Source organism: Hesperophylax consimilis, chromosome 13 (genome assembly GCF_061612785.1).
Source record: "Hesperophylax consimilis isolate HC1 chromosome 13, BYU_Hcon_1.0, whole genome shotgun sequence".
Lineage (NCBI taxonomy): Eukaryota > Metazoa > Arthropoda > Insecta > Trichoptera > Limnephilidae > Hesperophylax > Hesperophylax consimilis.
Window position 1 is genome coordinate 28,534,735 of NC_142848.1, and position 23,465 is coordinate 28,558,199.

Consider the following 23,465-nt stretch of genomic DNA (forward strand, 5'->3'; position numbering starts at 1 on the left):
GAACACGATGATTTTCACAGAAAGTGTGTTGGTTTCTTCTAACTGTAGGTATTCGTTAAGTTTCCATCGTTGAGAGGTATGTTGTCGTAAATGTGGATTAAAAATCCTTATCTTTTTCACGGCATGAAACGATCATTAAAGTAATCAGCTTTCAGAAGAATTAATGAATGAATCTCTTGTTACGTAACGGGCGGCATTCAGGCCTTCTAACCCATTATCGAGTTATGTAACCCACATGTATAGTGAGTACATGTGAGGTATTTGTTTATAATATTTCTTTAAAGTAAACAAATCACAGCTATTCTGTTACCAGCTGTAAAGCGCGGGAAGGGGGGGTAGCGGGTGTTAGTTCTAAGATTGGCCGGTCAATTTCAAATGATCCAAAAGCAATAATAATGCAGTACGCACACGCCGGCGCAATTTTTCGTTTGTAGCTGAAAAGTACATCTAAAAGTTGAAATTTCAAAAAAAGTTAATTTTCTTTTTTACTTCTCTACCATCATGTAGAATCACCTCCCGAAGTTACTGCACTTTCACCCCGGACACCCTGTATAAAGCATAGCAGTAGTCATCGTGATTTATTTTTTTATTTGTAATATTACATATCTGCCCTGATAATGGACACTGTAACACTACCCGAAAAGTTGACTAAAGGAGGTAGGGCAACACGGCAAAATACCCCAAAAATAAATCACTATAATACTTTTGGATTTAAAAATCTCAATACCTTAGCGGTACTTCTTGGATTAGCACGTCACAAAGTTCCGAGTGCTGACCATCAATGAATATTGTTCTATTACAAAATGAAAGTATAATATAAAATAAAATGAAAACTGCATGATGTGTATTTTAACTGTTCATATTTAATTTAAAATTATGGATTGTTTACAAAGATACTTAAAACGGTAAGGTAGGTGCATTTTCCACAAGGATCACAGCTCATCTGAAAAGTTAAACAAAATAACACTAAGAAAAAAAATCGCAAATTCGCAGAGAAATTTAAAAAAATACATATTTTAAAGGTAAAAAAATATTTATAATTGACGCATGGAAAAATAAATAAATTGATCCACCGTCACTATATAGTATCTAAGGACGGGTTGTTTCGGAGAATTTGAACAATTCTTCAAATTTCAAAGTTAATTTTCAAGTTCTGTGAATGATTTTTTCAAGTTCTGTCAAGCTACTAGCCTATAATGATATAACAACAGAACTTGAATAAGACTTTCAAATAACACGAAAATTAACATTGAAATTTTATGAATTGTTCAAATTCTCCGAAACAACCAGTCAGAATAACTGGGAAGAAGAGAGAATGACTTGTGATGTACGATTACTAAACCCTTTTAGTCTCAATCATTTGTCAGCTTAAAAAAACATAAATGTTTCAGAAATTACTTTATTTGGAAGGTTCGTCTAATGTACTTTATTTGTCATTGTCTTTTATAATTTCATCATCATTATTATACAGTTTGAAAATATTTTAAATGTACCATGTTACATATAAAATGTTCTCAATGTGTACACGCTGACAAACTACAGAAGAGTTTAGCATGCTAAAGAAAAAAATAAGATAGATCAAAGTTTGCTGTGACATGTAGGCACTGTGAGGCGTTTGGCACAGTCTAGGTAGGCTGATGGATGGCGCTCTATGGCTAATAATAATAAAGTTAAGAACTAGGAAACATTTCACAAAAGTGATGCTATAAATAATAACCTAGTATTGGATTTGCACCATCCTAGATGTAACTTAATCACAATCTATAAGATTTTATAGGACCATTAAATGAGGGTTTGAAGCAGGTCTTGATTTGGTAATGGTTGTCTAATATTATCAATAATGTATAAATAAAGGCCAGAGAACAGTTTGAAATGTAAATTTTTTAAAAATCATCAATATTTACCTTCAATTTGCTTTATTGGCGTTCGCATTGATGTAGTGATATAACACTACTAGTAAAAATAGTGATATTCCAAGAACGTTGGAGAATACAGCCAATTGCATATCAGTAATCATTTTGTCCTGAAAAAAACATACACGTTGGTAATTTAACAATATATTATCGGAAAATCTCCAGCCTAATAAAAAAAATTGACGTCAGACTAATCACAGCATTTATAATATGAATATAAATGTTTCATACCTAATGATTTTCTACTCTTCGACGAAGAAAATACAATTTTACGAAATTGATCGTAGTAATGCAATGTCAGAAGTACGATTGACAGCCGGCTCCACGTACGCACAACAAATTTGTCAAAGACGGTGGTTATAAGTAATAAGAGTTATCTATCTTCAAAAATATAATGTCTATGGATTTGTAATGTGTAAACATCGGCATACACATTACACACACCCAAAAATGAAGCAAACTTTGCACAAAAACGACGCTATACAAATCAACAAAATATTATTATAACATCTGAAGTGGTGTCCCAGCTTATTAATAATAATTATTATTATTTTTATACCAGGATGTAGAGAGGTTAGTGCAATTCCATATGTCCCATATAGATATGCATGTATTTGTATAATAGACATGTGAAAATCCAAAAATAGAAAAATAAAAATAAATTACCAATTAGGGACAACTATGTAGGGGGGATCTTGAGTGATCTTGGGCGCAGCGCTCACTCAGGAGTGGCGCTTGGTGCTGGTAGGCGGCGGTCACCATCGTGTTGGTGGATGCCATTAGCCGCATCCTGGCTCCAGTGACCTGGTGCCTCATCAGACATATATTGTATCGGTATATAATAACTAAAAATCCAATTATAAATATGCACTAACCTATACCAATACTTATAGCTAAATAATTGAACGATGAAACAGGAATATAGTCGCCAGCATACTGCAGCTGGTTCCTGGCCGGAATTCTCCATCTGGCGTTGATTTGTGTGGAAATATACGCGGGGTGCAGGGTAGCACACTTACAATGGCACCAAACCGCTACTATCGCGGCGATAATATATACATGATCCCATACGCGATATGCAAATCGGGAGCACATTTAGCGCCGGGCCTGACTTTCGACAAGAAAATATTAGTTCCATCCATACGTACATTTAAAAGCGACGGTACCATATGCCGTTCCAGGTCAGGTAAACCGTTACCTTACTTTGGAACTACACAGTGGCCTGGAGTGGCACGCTGTACGTCGCTCCGAAGTGAACGTGTGAGGGTTCGTATAAACACGCGAGCTGAACTGCCGATATGAACTGCGACTTATAGGAAAGGAACGAAGCAACCGCAAATGGCATTAAACTCCGCTCCGGTTGCTTCGTTCTTTTTCGTAATTCGTAGCTCAGCTCACACGTTTTTCTCGTGTCTATAAGCAGCATATTAGCCGCTATCATGTCGTTTTCAAAAAGCCAGTTCCAGCCCGGCAATGTGAATTTGATATGGCGTGTGTGGGAGACTTTAATATCACTGAGATAATCCAATAAGAACGTCCAAACTCTAAGGCTTTAAAAAAATTCACTTTTAAGTGAGTTGTCGATGGTAAATTGTAGATTGACAGTTCTTTTTAAAAATGTGTTTATTTCTATGAATCATTAGACATGTCAAATGTCATAGGTGGTCATAATATTGTGTACGATTGTATTTTACATCTTGTTTAATCGCGCTCGAGTACGTTCGAATAAATCGTGTTCTACTTAAAAATCAATTCTTAATGTATTGAAATGCTCAATCTTGTGAATGAGTGCAGACACCTCTGACTAGTTTTATTTGCGACTTGGATAATTTAAGCCTGTTATGCCGTGTTTGTCTTAATAATCAACATGTTAATGTAGTGATACGTGATTGCAAGAATCTCTCTTAAATCTATATTATGTCTCAAATATTGACTAATGGCACAGTGGATGGAACTCAGTGGTCTCGCCTTCACTGCAGTAAAGATGCACTAACTGATACATATGGATGGTTCCTTCAAGTCTTGCTTGCTGGCTTGGCCTTCACGTGCTTAATTGGTGAGCAGCGCCTTAATATCTTTGCATAATTTTATTTATTAAGGACCAAGTGTGCTCTTCCATTCTGATTATATAAAACTGTCATCCATAGGAACTCACTTTATATTCGATTTTCGCTGTTATTTATTTGATAATAACTAAAGATTTTTTAATCTTTTAATTTTATTTATCCGTTTGGTTCATTCTATTTCTACTTTAAACACGATTAATCAATGCGATTGGGATGATTTACAGAACTAGCTATTTATTTTAGATGATTCATTGATCTTTTTAGTTCAAGGTGAATGAAAGTGAATTATGAAAGTTTATGTTTATTTTACTAAGATTGTTAACATCTCTCTTCTAGTACGTATTTACGGTATAGTTAGGGCTGCCACCTCTCCGGGTTTGCATGGTGCATGTCCGGGCTACGGGTTTAACATCGATATCTCCGGGTCAGAACGGGCGGTGGCAGCGAAGCGACAGACGACCATCACGGCGCGGAGCGCGTGACTGTTTGACTGAGTGAATGCATGATGAATTTTACGGTGCCAAAATAATGAGAAACAAAGTTTTTTAGGCCTTCTGATCAGAATCAATTTAAAAAAGAAGCCAATTAGGTTTACAGGAGAACTCTTGAATACATACAGAAATATTATGATTTTGTGGATTCTGTATTCAAAATCTTTTCCAAATTCGATCTAACAAGTGAAGTAAGTTACGAAGATACTGTGGAAGCTGTCTAATCACTTGGTTTGAAAAATGTCGACGAAGATAAACTTTATGACGAGGCCCGAGAATTAAACCAAGTATTTCCTCAGTTCGTAAATTCAACATTGCTTGTTGATTTACGATGGGTTCAGTTATTCAAAGTCACCTCAACCTTCACCGAACTGCCAAAAATAATTGTAAATTTTTTTTCAATCCCTATAAGCAATGCTTTCGTTGAACGCGTCTTTTCTTTAGTGGGAAATTTGTGGACAGACTAGCTAAACTGCTTGTCAGTGGACATGGTGAAGGCAGAGTTAATTGTGAAGATTAATTACAATATGAATTGCCAAGAATTTTTGAAGTTTTTGAAGAAACCTGAGCAAGAAAAGATGCTTAACTCTTTGCACGCGGCCGTATCAACTGTTGTTACGGCAAAAAGTCCATACTCACACGCGGCTGTATCAACAGTTGATACAGAAACTTTGACGGCCGATATTCTAGCGCTCTTTCGTCATAAATGTATTTCTTGCTCACTTGGACATTCGTAGAACTATCACGATGCTGACATCTACAAGAATTTCTCAAAAATAAAATTGTATTTCATAAAAAAAGATCGATAATCAAGTGCGCCTCTTCGCGCCTTTTAGTCGTTTAGTTTACATTTTTGTCAACGGATGGTGTTAGTACTAGTATGTCATTCATAACTTTTCATAACTAAAAATGATAAGTGCTCATGGTGTCCCACTTGTGTCTATCAACGCAGTGGCCTAAGTACACACACGCCGAGTGAATGGCGGGACCACATTCAAAAGATACGGTACGTCTTTGTATGAAATTTTATGTTTTTGTTTTTATAAACATCTAAGAGTATTGACACACGAGGACTGGTTTTCATATTGTGGAGAATAATCTGTTCTGTCTATATAGTCCGATAAATCATGCCAGAATGCTATAATTTGACATTTAATTGCATGCATAGGTATTTGAAAATATGTACCGCGTACTGGTATAGATAAAACGGAGCAAGTTAACGCGTTCAAAAGGTTAAACAATCCCTTCAGAATGAAAAATATAGTTTTAAGTGTCAATCTGGTCCAAGTCACCTTAGCACTAGCTAGGTCATTTATATTTAAAGAAACCTTACCAATGGTAATTTGCCATGACATTTTGCTTTAATTAAATAATTCATACTAAAAAAAAAATATTTTAACAAAAATAAATATATTTCTAAAATCTCCAGGTCTACTGTTTTTGAAAGGTGGCAGCCCTAGGTACAGTACTTACAGCATATGCAAAACCAACCTTAAAAATCCTTTAAGCTCTGAAAGATTTAAAGATGGATATTGTTTGGTCAAGTTTCAAATACAAAACATGTATAATGTACATACCCATTTAATTACTTGTAAGACCCTTCATTGGGTATAATTTTCGACTCATTTTGTCTAGGTAATAAATAATCAAAACTAAATTTAAAAAAAGAAAACACATTAACATTTATCACAAAGTTAAATTCGTTCACTGTAACACCAGGATATCTCTGTAATGGTAGGCAAAAAGTACACCAAAAATGTACACTAATCTGAACATGGCCCAAAGTGTCATTTTAGTTTCCACTTTACACTGTTTTTTTTCCTGTCATAAATTTCAATTGACTGTATATTTAATTAATTCTTGTCCTGAAAAGATTTTTCTCACAACTATCGTTGAAATAACGAATTTATTGGTTTGGCTGTGATAAATGTCTGTTTATGATGTGGCAAAGGTCAGTTCAGCAAGCCTATTTATAATTTGTAAACAAATATTGTCATCGTTTTGTTGACATGACGGCTTATCTAATTGGAAAACTACGTAATGTGGTTATGCATGTTCCATTTCCATATTTTTATAGATTCATAGTACACTATGTTCATATTTTTACTACCTGATCATCATGTGCCTCTGTTTGTGGTACATCAAACCTGAGTAAAAATGTTAGTAACTTTAATGCTTTCCATTTGCAAACTACAGAAGTATTCTCAATCCTTTTTGACGATGAATATGAAGTTGACAATGATAATGCTGTAATTATTTGTACAATTATTACATACAGTCGATTCTGCTTAATTGGTACACCGGTTTGTCGGGACTGCCGGTTATTTGGGACAAAACCCAAGGAACAGAAATCAAAAAAAGAACTGTTACTAATTTACTACGGTCACCTAGGACACCATTCCGTTTAATTGAGACAAGTACCCATCAGAAGTCGATGCAATACGTGTGTCAGTAAACAAATTTTATTTAAGAAGGGCGAGCGTGCAGTATGCGGCGCTGGTGAGGGGAGGGGATGCGCCGTGCTACACCCTGCCCACGCCTGCTGTTCACCGTCTGCTGACATTCATCAGCGTAAAGTTGTTCAGTTTGCAATAAAATTTAATAGAGTTTAAAATCACATTCGAATAAATGTAATATGTATACATATAAAAAAGCCCAATGCTGCTTGCCTAGTTTATTATTATTTTTTTTTTTTAAGGAAAATAAACAGTCTTAATATTAATTAATATACAAAGGAGGATGGAACAGAAACAGACAAATTATAAATGTTCACAGATGGTTGAATTGGTAATAAACAACTAATTATTTAGGGAATGTAGACTAAAATATAGAAAAGCAGGACTAAGTAATTACTACAAATTTAAAAGCCAAACTAAGTAATACTATAAGTATAAAAATGGATGTAGAACAAATGTAATAAACCTATATAATGCATTATACAAGACTATGTGTGTATCCAGGATGCGGCTAACGTGTTGGCGGCCTCCGCCAACACGTTGGTGACCGCAGCCTACCAGCACCAAGCGCCACTCCTGAGTGAGCGCTGGGCCCAAGCGCACTCAAGACCACACCCTGCATAGTTGTCCTTATTTGTTAATTTATTATATCTATTATACAAAAAAAAAAATGTATCTATATGGGAAGCGTGGGATTGCACTAACCTCCCCACATTCTGGAATAAAATATTATTATTATTATTATTATAAGTATACAAATGTAATAAACCTACATAATGCATTAGACAAGAATATATGTGTTTATAAGTATATAAATGTAATAAACCTATACAATGCATTATACAAGAATATATGTGTTTATAAGTATACAAATGTAATAAACCTATATAATGCATTATACAAGAATATATGTGTTTATAAGTATACAAATGTAATAAACCTATACAATGCATTATACAAGAATATATGTGTTTATAAGTGTACAGGACGGATAGAGTGGGAGACAGGTTTTGGCGTTGTAGCGGGATGGGGGAGGAAAGTGATGAGGGATATCAAGGTGTTCACCCCACCACCCATAGTTATACCATCGATTCGTCTGTTGCGTCGAAATACATTGTACCTCGAGTCGAGTGGTGCCACCAAATATTGTCAAGTTTCTACTACGTGATTGCTGACACTGGCTTTGAGTCATAGAAAGAGCTCAGTTTATAATTGGTCTTATGGTTTACAAGTCACTGAACGAGCTGGCACCATAATACAGGGTTTTCCAATAAGAGGTGTTATTTTGATATTCAATCGTAAAAGATCAATGGTTTCGTTGCTTGTGTAGCACGTAGCGCCGTCTTGTTGAAAGTAAACATCGTCCAGATCAATACCATCCAATTCCGGCCATAAAAAATCATTAATCATCTCTCGATAGCGACCCATTCACCGTAACTGTTGCTTCAGCCTCATTTTCAAAAAAGTAAGGTCCAATGACTCCGCCGGACCATAAACGGCACCAAACAGTCACACGTTGAGGATAGAGAGGCTTTTCAACAATAACTCTTGGGTTTTCCGAGCCCCGACAATTTTGCTTGTTGAAGAAGCCACCGAGGTGGAAATGGGCCTCATCACTCAAGATGATTCGCATTTGATTCACTCAAGTGAATTTTAATAATTTAAATGCGTTGTTGAAGCGTGTATCGTTCCATTTTTATTAATGGCGTAGTTTCTACTTGTCAAATGTCAAAAAATGACAGCTTCAAAAGTAACATCTACCGAAATAGCGGGCTAATCAAAATAACACCTCTTATTGGAAAACCCTGTACTTTACTATTCACTGCATGAAGGGCAATCTCATTCAGACTCAATTCACGTTCAGATCGGCCGATGATGTGTCAAACAGACTGATTGAACTGTTTCGTATGAATGTTGGGATCAGTGATCGAATCGGTAAACGGCGCCATATAAAGATGGCCAAATATTATAATAATATTAATGTATGCAATTTTTTTTCAGGAAAACGATTCTGTGAACCCCGTTTTGCTCGTAGATCATGGTTGATCTGGTTCTACGACACGTCCAAGCAGGGGATGGGCGCCTTCATCATCCACATGGCCAACGTGTGGCTGGCCTCACAGTTCATCGGGGACCCCTGCACGTGGTAAGTTTCTCTATTTATATTGGTGTCATGTTTCAACCACAACGGCCTGACCACATTACTCCATTGTCAATGTCAGTTCTGCCGCGTTAACTAAAAACACAGTATTTTCCTTAGACTCAAGGAAGACGCTGTGTTTTATTGTAGGTAATTAGGTAGGTAGGTAGGGTATTGTAGGTCACGCAATTGGCGTTATAGGTGCGTATATGCATAACAAATTATTATAAGTAATATAATTAGTCGCCTGAAATATCAATACAGATTAAAAAATATCTTCAGAGTAAAAATAAATGCCGCCGACGGGAATTGAACCTGCACCTTCTGATGTCCGGTCAGGTGCTCTGGACCACTGAGCTATGTCGGCTTATTTCCAACGCACCAAATAATTCAATATGTACTAGTGCTTCAATCAACAATTACTGCTTATTATATATAAATATATATTTTTTTCTTTGTCTTTGCCAAATGTCAATGAGAAACAGCCTTTTGACTTGCTTACGCCTACTTAATGTTATTAGCGAGAAAGGGACAACAGGGATTTCAATTTTGATCTACAAATTTTTCAGAATGGCTTGGTCCTTCCTCTGACCTATTTGTTTTTTTTTCTTTTCTGTTTGCTTTATTTCGCATTTAATGTCAGTAACTGGCTTTCCTTTATTTTAAAATCAGTCTTTCCCAGGTAATTATTGCAAGTACATCTATAACATGTTACACGTAATAACAAACGTAATTATGTCAATAATACTTGCGGGAAAATTAAAAAAAACAACAATGAAAAACCTTATGAGAAACATTGTTAACACTTTCTTCTTAAGGTTTTTCAAACCAGATTCTAATCAGCCAACAGATGATAAGTGCATTAATTTGTTAAGGCGATGCACTACGTCGTGTAATATTTTAAATCGAGCCGCCATCAATAACACTCCTTAGATGACGATAAGGCTTAAATTCCCGCTTAACACCATCCAGCTGTTTTGATTTATGCAAGAAAAAAACATGGCCAAAAAGTGCCTTTTATTTTATTTTGTGGATGTTCAGGCATAAATATTTAAATGTTTTCTGATCATTTTATAAATAACTTAATTTGCCACATTATACAATAAAACTATAACCGAAAATGGGTTCGCAAGTAGGAAATTTTGAACTTTAAAGCAGTTTTCATAGGCCTCATTTTTTCTGGGCATATAAAAAAACTAATGTAAAAAATATTCGATTATTTCAAAGGCCAAGATGTATTATACTTGCGGTATTTATTTAAAGCATCTGAAACATTTCTAGGCGACCAAATTTTGAAATCAAAAACACATGATTTTGCATTACTACGTAGTGCATCGCCTTAAGTAACAAATGTATGCATTAATGTAGTATGCCTTTGATTATTGTTTTTAAATCAAGCAATTAAATATTATTAAATTTGGTCCTTATTTTGAGATATCATTTAACACATATTGTTATCTCCTTGCATTTTACTATTGATTTCGCTATCTGTGGCAGTTTGCCCCTGGAAATAAGGCTACTTATACTACATCTCTTATATTAACACATTTCAGCCGGGTATATAGGGGAAAGTGGTCACCATTCGTACGCGGGGCACATTCGTACAGTTAGTATAACAGAAAAACTAAACGGCACACAAACACGCCTTTGCTTGTGTGCATAGACATACCGGCTGCCATGTTGCTAGCGGAGTGTCGCGTCAGTCGCACTACGGTGTATCAGCTGACAAGATGTAATGTGTTTTTGCGCACCATGAGTACATTTTTTACCTAAGTTTAGTTCGTAATTGTAAGTAGGATTGTTATGTTTTTGACAAAATGGTGATGATTGATTAATGTTAACATTGTTTATTTTGAGCTTTAATTGTTAAATTTCTCAAACTAAATTAGAATTTGTATAAAGTTGTATTTTAATGTTGTGCAAAGGCATGGGGTGCATTCGGACACCCAGAAAGGGGGCACATTCGTACGCGTACAAATGCTCCCCTTTACATTTTATTAACCACCAGTATATCGAAATTCAATTTTTATGAAATTAAAACCTTTTAAAATTATTGTGCAGACAGCACAATAACATATTTTTCCTTTTATGACGTATTCTACTTCTAACAAAGTGAAATATTTTTATAAAGTCATCATTATAATTAATATTTTATTGCAGAATCATGGTGCGAAAATAGAAAAAAAGGGTACGCGTACTCAAGAAGTGGATGAAGAGTCCATGAATTTAGCAATTAATGATGTAATACAAAGACGGTTGTCGTATAGGAAAGCCGCGTTAAACAAAACTTCCATATTTCGAACCTTTTACTGCAAAAAATATTACAAGTGTATTTGAAAAGCCAGGTATATGGCTGTTCAATGAAATGGCCTTTAGCAATGAAGATTTCGCTCCCATTGATGTGTACGCTTCAAATAATTCGGTAAATGTGTCACATAATCCGGAAACAATTACTGTCGCTCTAGAACTACAACCTTCCACCAGCGTGTCATCGACTGATATGAATGAGTCAGATATTCGTGCCTTCTTTAGCCTTCTGTGCTCCAAAATCCTCAAGACATTGTTACAGGAACTGGCGAACCTTCCACCTTTGCGGCTGAGGCACAATCTGAACCGAGTTCTTATCTTCCCATAACACCAGAAGTCATAAGACCTTATCCTGCAGCCGTTAGAAATAGAAAAACCAATAAAGGAAGAAAACCGGGTAAATCCCGTATATATACAGACACACCTTAAAAAACTGAACTAAAAGAGAGACATAGACGGAAAAAATTGAAAAATAGAAAAGGAAAGGAAAGCCAGAGCCCAAGCAGTGAAACGTAGTTTGAAGGAACTTAATTCAAGACAAAAGAAAATAGAAAGCGATGGAGATTCAGAGAAATCTGAAGGATCACAATTTAGCTTGCGGGAGAGTTCAACATCTCCAGTTGATTTAGAAATGGACGAAGAGACTGATGATCGTGGTATCAATAATAATTTAAATGTAACACCAGCGAAAATCAAAGATAATTGTAATGTTTCGGTAAAGTTTAAAAAAAAGACCTCTGTTGTTTATTACGTCGAAAAAGTTCTGTCATTATTCGGGTACAGAGATGAAAATATCTTATCTTCGGAAGCAACCGGGTTTATCATGGTCATTTTTTCCCTGATATAGAAGACATACATACACACTCTGTATATCAGCGATGTCGCCATGATCCTCCCTGATCCTCAACCACGAACGGGCTGATTTATTTCATTTAGACTGATTGTAAAGCTTAGAATTATCGATAAGTAAACTAAGGATGAACGAATTTATTTTTTGTTATTTTTCTAAAGAAAGATTTATCGTCTATGAGTCAAGTCACATATTATTAAATTAGTTCTTTGATAAATAAATATTTCTATAATAATTAATAAAAATTTAACGACTTTAATGGGCTTTTTAATTACCCTGTATGAATCTACCCCATGGCGTACGATAGTACCCCACCTACTGTACGAATGTACCCCGTACGTGGGGTACGTTCGTACAAATATCTTATCGTAGAAAAATGGCTATAACCCTTTAACCTTTTGACATAATAGTTTCGGACTTTTTTGTAACAAACTACAATATATTTGTTACACTTGGGTACATAAATTAGATAAATTCGACAATTAATCACAGAGTAAAAAAATAAAATCTAAAAAGTGACCACTTTCCCCTAATTAATAAAAATTAAACAAGTATTAAACAAAGTATTTATTTATTAACGCCCCTTTTCAGGGCTTTTACATGAGAATATTAAGAAATATACATTATTTATTGTACATAACTGAATTGCTTCATTAATAACATTTTATATTTGTTTAAAGATAAATTGAAGATGTCCACTGACTTGGTATAATTGTTTCCCTTCATTAGTATTCTGGGCAAAGAGGATAAAAGGCTTCGATAAAATCTAACTATTTGACATTTTGAGATATTTAAGTAAAGTATATTTTCATTACACCAAATTAATAATTTGTTGATATTGTCTTGAAGAATGTTGAAGCCCGAAAATACCTGAAAAAACCCTCGACTCTGTGCAGAAACGGGCGGTCTGTTTAATAGATTCTCCCATCTTAACAAACGGATTGCAATCTTTAGAGCATATGCTTGTTCTACCGGTATTTCTATGGAAGATGCTCCGAGGAACTAGCATCATTAATCCCTTCAGCACCGGAGCATAGTCGGGAAACACGCCAAATGCATGCCCAACATATGTACATGGTTAACATTAGTCGCATGAGAATGGGTCGTTTCTACGACTCGTTTCGGTGTTCAACGGCTCGGCTGTGGATCAATTTTCCGGCCTCTGTGTTTCCTCCCTCATAAAACATGAGTCTCTTCAAGACACATGTTCACTCCTTCCTCTCCTCAAAAAGACCCTCCACACAGCATCTTCAAAGATGACCTAGGCCCTGAGGGAAATTATTATCCTCAGGGCCTCTTGTGTGGAGTAAATGTAAAAAAAAAATCAACGATTTATTCCACTAAAAAATAATAATAATATCTTTATTTAGGAAAGTTTACACATTACAACTATACATACATATTATGGTGTACATTGATTTGTAATTTTTATATTTAAGGTTATAAAATTAACAAAAGTGAAGAACTATTAATACAAAATATGTATAAACATACACCAGCACAAATATTGTGTACAAAAATCGTTTTCTGAAAATCTATAATAAAAGGAAAGAAAACAACTCAAATAAATCAGATTTTATAAAATAAACTTTCAATAATACTGTAAACACAATACTAATATTATTACAATACTAGTATTTTAATTGTAAATCAATCTACATTTTCAAATAATATATTAATGCTATTAAAAAGATAGAATATCTTATAAAAGCCTGTTCTACAAAACGAATTTTAAAATAATGAATTCAACTGTAAACGTAATATAAATAAGTTTTGATTGTATAACTTTACTTTTAAATAAACCCGCAATTTTAAAAATTCGCGCCAATATTTTGAATAGTTCTATAAATTTTGAGGTCATCAGCAAAAAGTAAGATAGATACATTATGAAATATTTTTTTAAGATCATTTATAAACAAGATAAATAAGATTGGGCCAAGGTGTGAACCCTGTGGAACTCCACTTGTTGCATTAATTTTTTATTAAAAAAGTATCTCAGCATCCCCAAGCTATAAAAGTACTAAACTAAAATTGAATATTATTTATAAGCAATAATTAGTCACCTGAAATATCAATACAAATTGAAAATATCTCCTGAGTAAAAATAAATGCCGCCAACGGGAATTGAACCCGTACCTTCTGATGTCCGGTCAGGTGCTCTGAACCACTGAGCTATGTCGGCTTATTTCCAACCTGCCAAATAATTCAATATGTACTAGTACCTCAATCAACAATTACTGCTTATTATATTTTTATTGCGAGATATTTTCAATTTGTATTGATATTTGAGGCGACTAATTATCACTTATAATTATTTGTTATCCTTTATGCTATGCATAAAACCTTGTCTTATAAACATTAGTTTATCATTATAAAAAATAATGAATATTATTTGAAATGCAACTCAATCAACCTTGTAATATGTTTATTACGATCCGCCTATTGGTATTTGCTCATACCTGCCTTCTTTAAATACGCCTGACATTTCTCGCTCGCTTGCACATAGGAGTTGAGTGGGGCGGAACAGAGATAGAGATTCGAATCGGGTTTCACGGTCATAAAAACCCTCATTCCAGGAATCGAATTATTACAATAACAAATAATAATTACAAATACTGTCCTTTTCTTGAAATACTGATGTAAAAGAAAGGCACGAAGATGAATATTAAAAGAAAACTTGCATTACGATTCGATACTTATGTATGTATAGTTGGGACCTTTACAAAGAGATTGGGATGTAATATTCATATAAAAACATTGAATTATTCCGTTTTTTCTGCTAATGAAATGAGACCGGCGCAAAAGGTATACCGAACGGGTAGAACTACCTTTCCCGGCCGAAATGTGTTAATCTCCACTTTATTTCAATGCCGCACAAGAGTCTCAACTGCTCCCAACCGTCTAGAGCCGGTGAGACTATGGCATCCCCAATCGGGGTATGTTGTGAGGCTGAATGTATTGGGGAGGGGAAGAGTAAGGTGGGGAATCACCTGGCTATTCAGATATGGTCGCCAAACATGGCCAAAGCCATTTCAAGCCACATTTCAATTCTGAATGGTGGTCTTACAACAGAGTATCTTCCACTCTGGAACGTGCTACAAATATACTATATATTATTTTATATTAGTAAATTGTGAAATAATACAAATTAATCAAATAAAATTGACTTGCATACGCCAGGATTAGAACGCCGCAAATCCTGGCTTGCGAGTCGGGAGTCTTACCCTTCGACCGCGGTGACCGTCACTTACACACTTATACATTCTTTCTATGCTTGTACAATTTACTTGCATCATTTTCTTCTCCATGTCCCATTGCTTCGACTTAGCACCTCCAGCCGTCCCTGTCCTCTGCTACTTCAGCGGCCTCCGTCCATCACAGGTTCAGCCGCTCCTTGCACACCCTCTGGAGTTGATTTCCCCAACTTTGTTTGTTGCGGCCAACTGGTCGTGGAATTGCCGCCAGTATTTAATGCTAAAGTCGATCTGCTGCTTGTGCCATTGATTATTCTAATTGATCAATTACTTATTTATAATGCGTGTTCTTCCAGGTACATAATCAATTTCCTTTTGGACTCCACGCTGGGACTACTGATCATCTGGGCCGGCATTAGATTGGCTCAGACCCTCTCTCGAGTCTATGGATATCACATGATCAATTTTGGAGAATATGGTAAGAAATTTTTAATGCAATATTTCTCTCCACAACCCATTCTTTAATCGTTCACATACATAACCATAATCAAGCACATACAGATAAATAAAACCAGAGGTTCCTACCTGGCTTCCCCGACTTAGAACACATCTTTTTTGTTATTTGAAAATTGTAAAATATACACCAAAAAATATGACATCTTTTCTATTTTTTTTGGCAGTTAAATGAATATTACACAGCTACGTAGCTGATGACGGAAGTAATGTTACATTTTTCTAGAAATTCAGACGGACATATTTCATGACACCAAAGCTCACCATTTGAGGTGTTTTTGTTTCATACAATGATTTTGGCTATGTAGATACACCAGCCGAAGCCCCAAACGTTGCCCGGGCTCTCGAAATCTGATGTTTTCAAAATATAGAAATTTTCCTCTAACGTCAAGTTCAAAATTAGAGGAAAACTCAATCGAGAAGTATCTAAATTCTACTTTAAGGGGTGGGGAAAGGGAAGTGACAGTGACCTTCCTCTTGTTCTGTAGGTCAAGTGTGCAAAATTTCATCAATCTCGGAATAAAACTGTAGATTTGTATAAAAATAAAATCAGCGCTGCCCGCCACAGACACTCTTCATTATGTATATAAATAGTATATAATCTTATTTATATATGAAAGAGAGGAATAAGTTAGATGGGAATAGTGTCACAGCAATTATAGTAACTTTTTTCTGCTAAAACTAGGACTTAAAAAAAAGGCTGACATTATTGAATTAAGATGGAAATTATATTTCAACTAAGCTACCTCATGTCCTTATAGATATCATTTGCAGTGAGCCTTATCTGATATTATCTCTCGCAACTGCCGCAGTATTAATAATTATCTATTTCTGATTATCTACATAAATAAGACATACATGTCAATTATTAAATGTGTGTAAACAGTTACAGTAATAAGGTTTAACAATGTCAACCATTAAATTATCTTACATCTTTACAACCTTTTATCTTACCAGATAAAAGGTTGTTACAATCTGGTAAGATAAAAGCTGGTCAGGTAACAACCTTTTATCTTACCAGATAAAAGGTTGTTACCTGACCTAAGATTTGAACTCTTGGGACCTTTAGCTATCTATTTTCTAGTACGCATTATTTGATATTATTTATTGATGACTAATATATCACACTCTTAGGACATGACGTATTCACATCACAAACAACTTGTCGCGCACAGTCCGCACACATTGCTATTGAAATCATGAGACCCCGGCTTTGCCACCAACGATTGTTGAATTCTCTATGCGTCAAAACTAGAATGTTTCATAACCTCACTCATAACCAAACAGTTGCTGTACCTGTTGTATTTTTATCCTGTCATTCTTTGTCGACTGTTTTATTCCTAGCATTGATCTAAAGCACACTAAACACATTGTTAAAAGATGTCTGCCACAAGTGACGTAAGTGGCGACAACCTTGGCTGACTGGAGTCTAGTGTTGCCGAGTTTACAAAATGTCGGCAAAGTGTGCGTGAAGTATGACGGTAGTCGCCGAGATACTTGAATAGTCGAGTATTGGATTAGCGCTGAGTCATTCATGAACGAGCCGCACAATTGAGCTAGGTCTTTTTGAGGAGCCGTATTTGTACGACTCCCGGTAAACCGTACCATGGCTCAATGCTTACTCTTTTTTATAAGATTACAAAAAAAATTATCCAAGTATATTAATACATTATATTAATACATTCTTACATCCACCATTCATTTCGTCTAACAGTCCGACATCTGGAATTGGACCTGTGTAATTTCACCCACTAACTAACTAGCATATTATTTTTCTCGTGGTGCGAGCGGCGTACTGGTGCCAAGAGTCGTACAGTCATTCATTCGCTTACGCTGGGAGCCGTATTGGGGGAGCCATGTAGTGGGGGAGCCGTACCGGGGTATCGGCGAGTTGTATCGTGGATCACAGTATTCTCATGGCTCGTACATTCTGAACTCACGGCTCCTGTTCAATTGAGTCGACTCTTTGAGCCGTACGAAAATATTGAGCTGGTACCTTGGCTCCCGCTCTTAAGGCGATGCACTACGTCATGTAATATTTTGAATCAAGCCGCTATCTACACTCCACACATAATAACACACCTTACGTAGATGACGATAAGGCTTAAATTTCCGCTTAACACCATCCACCTGTTTTGATTTATGCAAGAAAAAAACATGGCCAAAAAGTGCCTTTTATTTTATTTTGTGGATGTTCAGGCACAAATCTTTAAATGTTTTTCGATCATTTTATAAATAACTTAATTTGCCACATTATGCAATAAAACCATAACTGAAAATGGGTTCGTAAGTAGGAGATTTTGAACTTTAAAGCAGTTTAATAGGCCTTATACATTATTTTTTTCTGGGCTTATAAAAAGACTTATCTAAAAATTACTCGATTGTTTCAAAAGACAGGATGTATTTTACTCGCAGTATTTAATTAAAGCATCTGAAACATTTCTAGGCGACCAAATTTTCAAACTAAAAACACATGATTTTGCTTTACTACGTATTGCATCGCCTTAATAAAATGAGTCATGACCCATCACTAATTGGATACTTGCTTATCCTTGTGGAAGAAGCATAATCTTAGCTAGCGGTGTTTCAAAATGTATCAAATTTGATAAACATTAAATTGATGATATGTGCCATTTTTTACATTAGATCGGTCCCTTTTAAACGCCGATTCTTGGTGCGTTGAAGCTTTTGGTCAAATTATAAGCAGCTGCTGTCAGCTGACAAGCATAACAGCATGACCGTTCTACTGTATATAGCCGATCACAATATAGCTGTTGTCAGCTGACAAGCATAACAACATGACCGTTTTACTGTATATAGTGTATATAGCTGATCACAATATAGGTGCTGTCAGCTGACAAGCATAAAAGCATGATCGTTCTACTGTATATAGTGTATATAGCTGATCACACTTTGATGAACAATATGAAATTGTTGAAAACTAAGCTTCTAAAATTTGATTTTAATAGTAAATTTTTACACATTTAAGTCAATGTATTTTTCGACAAAAAAGTGAAACTGACCTACTCTATTAGTACGATAAGCTGCATAATAAGCTCCATCATAAGCTGATAACTAACCTAATATGGCTTATCAATTCATAGTCTCTTGAATTTACAAGCAATCGATTTTAATACGGTTAATAATAACCATAGTTTTCTTTAGCAATTTTTTATTGTAGAGGTTTCTAAAATAGCCTAAATTACATAAATACACAAAGTTGAAGGTTATTCAAAAAAGGCACTCAAATAAATCGTTTACACACCATAAACACCACATTCATTATAATCTACGCATTCATAGATGGCATTAGTTTAAATATTTTTTTTAATATACGCTTTTTGCAAGTTATGCTTTACAATATTAAGATGAATTATTTGTTTGCGTTCGTACATACGCAATTTGAATATGAATAAATAGTTTTGTCCGTATAAAAACTCAATTCTATCAATTAAGGCATATAAATACAATATTGTATTTGTATTGGTGTAATATTGATTTCTTGAAAGAATAAAAAGATAAACATCTAAAGCATAACTTGCAAAAAGCGTATTTTAAAAATAATGTTTAAATTAATGAACACATGGATTATATCGAACGCTTGTTTAACCTTAATTACTTAATCGTTGTGGGAGACAAGATGAAAAAAAGACCAAGAAATACAATCTAAAGTGTTTTTATTGAATATTTCTGCGACTGAGGGAATTATTGTGTGTGACGATAGCTAACCTTGAATATGTTTTTACACAAATTGCTAGAATATTATCTGTCACGGACACACAGACACAGTTGATCAGTTACATAATGAGCCATAACTATTCCAAAAAATTATTTGTTAGTTTATTACGACCTCAAGCTAACTTGGACCCCGATCTATAGCTACATGCATATACATGCTCGACGGTTTGGCTCGATCGAACATGTTGACTCGGAATTATGCTAATCGTTGCGTCCACACAAGACGCCATAGATATACCACCAAGACGATCAGTGAAACCGTAAATTTCTGTTGAACATTGAGCAAGAATATTACAACCCTTAAATCTTTTTCCGTTTGCTCGATATCGAACAAAAAAGCATTGAGCGAAAAGGTACACACGTTGAGACATGTTCAAATGAGCACAAAACCATCTAGCATGAACGAGCATGGGTACATAGCTTATCCTCTTACGTAATATATTTCTTTAACTGGATTTTTATACATGGGTAACATGTGAGTGAGAATAATCCAATTATATAAATAAAAATGTAAATGTTCGTTTGTTCAAAATCTTAAATCTCCCAATGTTCTTCACTGATCGCTTTGAAATTTTGACACAACTTTACACTCCAATAAGCGCATGTTTTTATATACTTAAATTATATAGATGTCACCTATGACAGGTAAAAACATGTTTTTTTTAAACAGTGCCATCTGTTGATAGTAAAAGCAACACCCGCCATTGTTTCTCTACCTGCAACAACGCGTGGCGGGGTTCATCTAGTCCAATTATAAAAACACACATAAAAGAAACATTTATGTTTTTATATAATTTTTTTGCATGAGACCTAAATAAAGGAACAATATAAAAATAAATATCTCCTACATGAACGCATATTATCCATAAATAGAGAGTTCAATTTTTTTTCTTCTTAATATTGTAGATACTTATACCTACATTTTTTTTTTGTAAGAAGAACAGGATGGAAAATATATATAAAACTAGTTTCATAATTTTTCGCTGTATCACACCAACAAAGAGACTGACGTGCGAGATTTCCAATTGCTTATATCTTACACTCTGTTGGTTATTATATTTTCATATGGAGAAAGAGGTTTAAGAAAAATTTTAGATAGTAAGATGATTTGAAGTTGTATAAAAATGACTTTTATTAGGAAGTCAGTTAACTATGTTTGAGTATAAGTAAAGTATCAAGCCTAGCTTTAATTTTGAATGAATATTTAATTTGTCAAATAATGAATGCATTTATAGGCAAGCCTGCGTCAGCCGCAGCATGGGGCTGCCAGTGCGCCCTGTACGCCCTCATCATGGTGGTGATGAAGGCCGCCATGGGCATCTCCGTGTGGTTCCTGGCGCAGGTGGGAGTCACCAACCTCGTCCTGTCTCCCGTCACCGACCCTCGCCTCGAGCTGGCTGTCATCATGCTGATTATACCCTTCTTTGTTAACGTAAGCTTATTTTATTCTTTCCGATATCCCCTTGGTGAAATGGCTTTAGTTCTGTTTACTGATCAGATCTGAATAGCTAGGCGCTTCCCAACATTCCTGTTACCTACCTCATTCCCCTCTTTCTTCCTTCAACATCAGAATACCACCAAAGAGTCCCAACTGTCCAGAATCAATGGAACAATGGCACCCCCAGGAAGGGAAAGAAGATGAGGATGAAAAGGGTTGGGTGGTTTCTGGCAACTTAAATCTCATCACTAAACACGGCTAAAGCCATTTAATAATCTGTTGCCAGCAAATTGAAACTTTAATTTTAACTCCCACTCTTTATTTTTTGTGTCGAGGACAAGCTATCCTTGGCAAATTTTTCGTTAGATGTTAAATGCTGCGCTTTTTACACAATTCAACACATGAACATTACTAGTACCTACACCCGATTTGGAAAGTTTTTGATGGATGCTGTTTTGCAAACCACATAAATTAAAGTTTTCAACGAAAAAACATTATTTATACTACGTAATATTTATTTTTCAAATTTTAATGAGACCTCTCTTATTTTATTTTAGATATTTTTTGAAAATATTATTGGTCCATTAATGTGTGACCATTCCTAAACTCAAAAACAAGCAAAATCACAATAAAGATTACAATCTTTAACATAAAAAAAAATAAGAGATGAATTTAAATATATATATTTCTAGATTTGATAAGTCATGCGGGAAGAGGTTAAAGCAATATTTTGATTCTGAATTATGGTCTTTCAACTGATACTGAGAGTATCTAACACTTTGGAATGTGCTGACTCTGGTTACAGTAATATTGCATATTACGGAATAAAGCATATTATCACACAGTAATTTATTATTATCCACCATCGGTAAAAGTTATGCGTTGTGGAAAATAGTGAACTTAAAAAAACCTAAAATTTCATTGTTTGTTTCTTTCTACTTTCAGATATTAATGTTCTGGGTGACAGATAACTTCCTCATGTATCGTCCACATCCAGATACCACTAAAGTTAAAACTAAGGTAAATAAATATATAAAATATTAATGCCAAAATATACAGTCATGTTTGTTTAATCATCCTGCTTACAAGGTTTTTCTGCATTATAGTGACTTGCTTCAGGTTACTTCCCAACAGTTTTATGTAAATTTAAAATATACAGTCATGTTTGTTTAAGCATCCTGCTCACAAGATTTTTCTACAGTATAGCGATTTGCTACCACATTAAGTTAAGGTTACTTCCAAATAGTTTTCTGTAAATTTAAAATATACAGCCATGTTTTTTTAATGATGCCGCTTACAAGGTTTTTCTGCATCATAGCTACTTGCTACTCCATTAAGTTAAGGTTACTTCCCAACAGTTTTCTGTAAATTTAATTCTGCTGATTATAACAATAGCTTATGATAACCCAGTTTACTCACATCGTAAAGTCGTTATGAACGAACTTGACTGTGTTTAAAGATAACATGTTTCATGCTTCGCTGAAATATGTTCTAGCTGTTGAGTTCTTTGCAATAATATCTATTCATTGGAATTCGTCTAACGAACATCTCGCAACTGTATTCAGAATAATAATGATTATACGGGTGTAAAAATCTCAGCAGATATCAGAAATACAATAAAGCCGCGTTCGTTTCTCTAGTCTTATCTGGTATAATGTAAATAAATAAGTTATATTACTCTGAATGGCTGCATTTCAGTGATTACTAATGCGTAATATATATCTTTGTGAAATAGTCAAATTTATCAGAAACTGCAGCAGTTCATTTTTATGTTATGTAGTACCTTATTAAGAATTTATTTAATCTTTCCTTGTGGTGCTGTCAACTATGTTGACATGTCTATAATTATCTCTGTAAATATACTAAACACACTGTTCATATTTTAGATAGTCCTACGCAATACGTTTATGTATTGGATAAAATTATAACAATATATGAATATTTATCGAATGCATCAGAAAAAAATGTTTTATTGAAAAATTAGTCAGTATGTATATATATCTATGAGGAAGTACCCAAAAGAAACTAAACTGATGTTGTGGGGGGCTCAGTTTTTGTAGTACCGGGTTCTGCCGGTATTTCGGTTGGTATGAATTTTTTGGTGACAGTTTTTTTGTTTGCTCGTCGTGAACGTGTGAACGTGAAAGTGTTAAAAACGACCTACAAGGATGATGCTATGTGGAAAACTCAAATGGAGAACAAACACTGAATGGACAACTCCTCTCAGAGCTTTTTTGGGCGAGATTTGAAGTCTTCCATTGGATTGATTGTTGCTTTGTTTCTGGGTCTTATCCATAGTACCATGATTCGTCACCTGTGATGACCTTGGATATAAAGTTTGGATCATTTTGAAACTGTT

The 23,465-nt window shown here is 34.8% G+C and overlaps 2 protein-coding genes across 2 annotated transcripts in view; one reads left to right on the forward strand and one right to left on the reverse strand.

Moving 5' to 3' along the window:
- Window positions 1-843: 843 nt before the first annotated feature.
- LOC149418728 (dolichyl-diphosphooligosaccharide--protein glycosyltransferase subunit 4) lies at window positions 844-2,268 on the reverse strand. Its single transcript, XM_089638636.1, has 3 exons — window positions 2,145-2,268; window positions 1,905-2,023; window positions 844-943 (listed from the first exon to the last, which is right to left on the reverse strand). The coding sequence occupies exon 2, from the start codon at window positions 2,015-2,017 to the stop codon at window positions 1,907-1,909; it is 111 nt and encodes a 36-aa protein (XP_089494762.1). The 5' UTR covers window positions 2,018-2,023; window positions 2,145-2,268; the 3' UTR covers window positions 844-943; window positions 1,905-1,906.
- Window positions 2,269-3,558: 1,290 nt separating this feature from the next.
- The window catches only part of LOC149418729 (store-operated calcium entry regulator STIMATE-like), a 34,173-nt gene continuing 14,266 nt past the window's right edge, over window positions 3,559-23,465 (forward strand). Inside the window, exons 1-5 of the mRNA XM_089638953.1 lie at window positions 3,559-3,969; window positions 8,928-9,072; window positions 15,774-15,895; window positions 20,904-21,100; window positions 22,052-22,126. Coding sequence (XP_089495079.1) covers window positions 3,831-3,969; window positions 8,928-9,072; window positions 15,774-15,895; window positions 20,904-21,100; window positions 22,052-22,126 — 678 coding nt within the window. The 5' untranslated portion in view covers window positions 3,559-3,830. The remainder of the gene's footprint in view (window positions 3,970-8,927; window positions 9,073-15,773; window positions 15,896-20,903; window positions 21,101-22,051; window positions 22,127-23,465) is intronic.

Bases quoted from the DNA above. Each gene is read 5' to 3' on its own strand.
- LOC149418728 (XM_089638636.1), bottom strand. From the start codon at position 2,017: ATGATTACTGATATGCAATTGGCTGTATTCTCCAACGTTCTTGGAATA.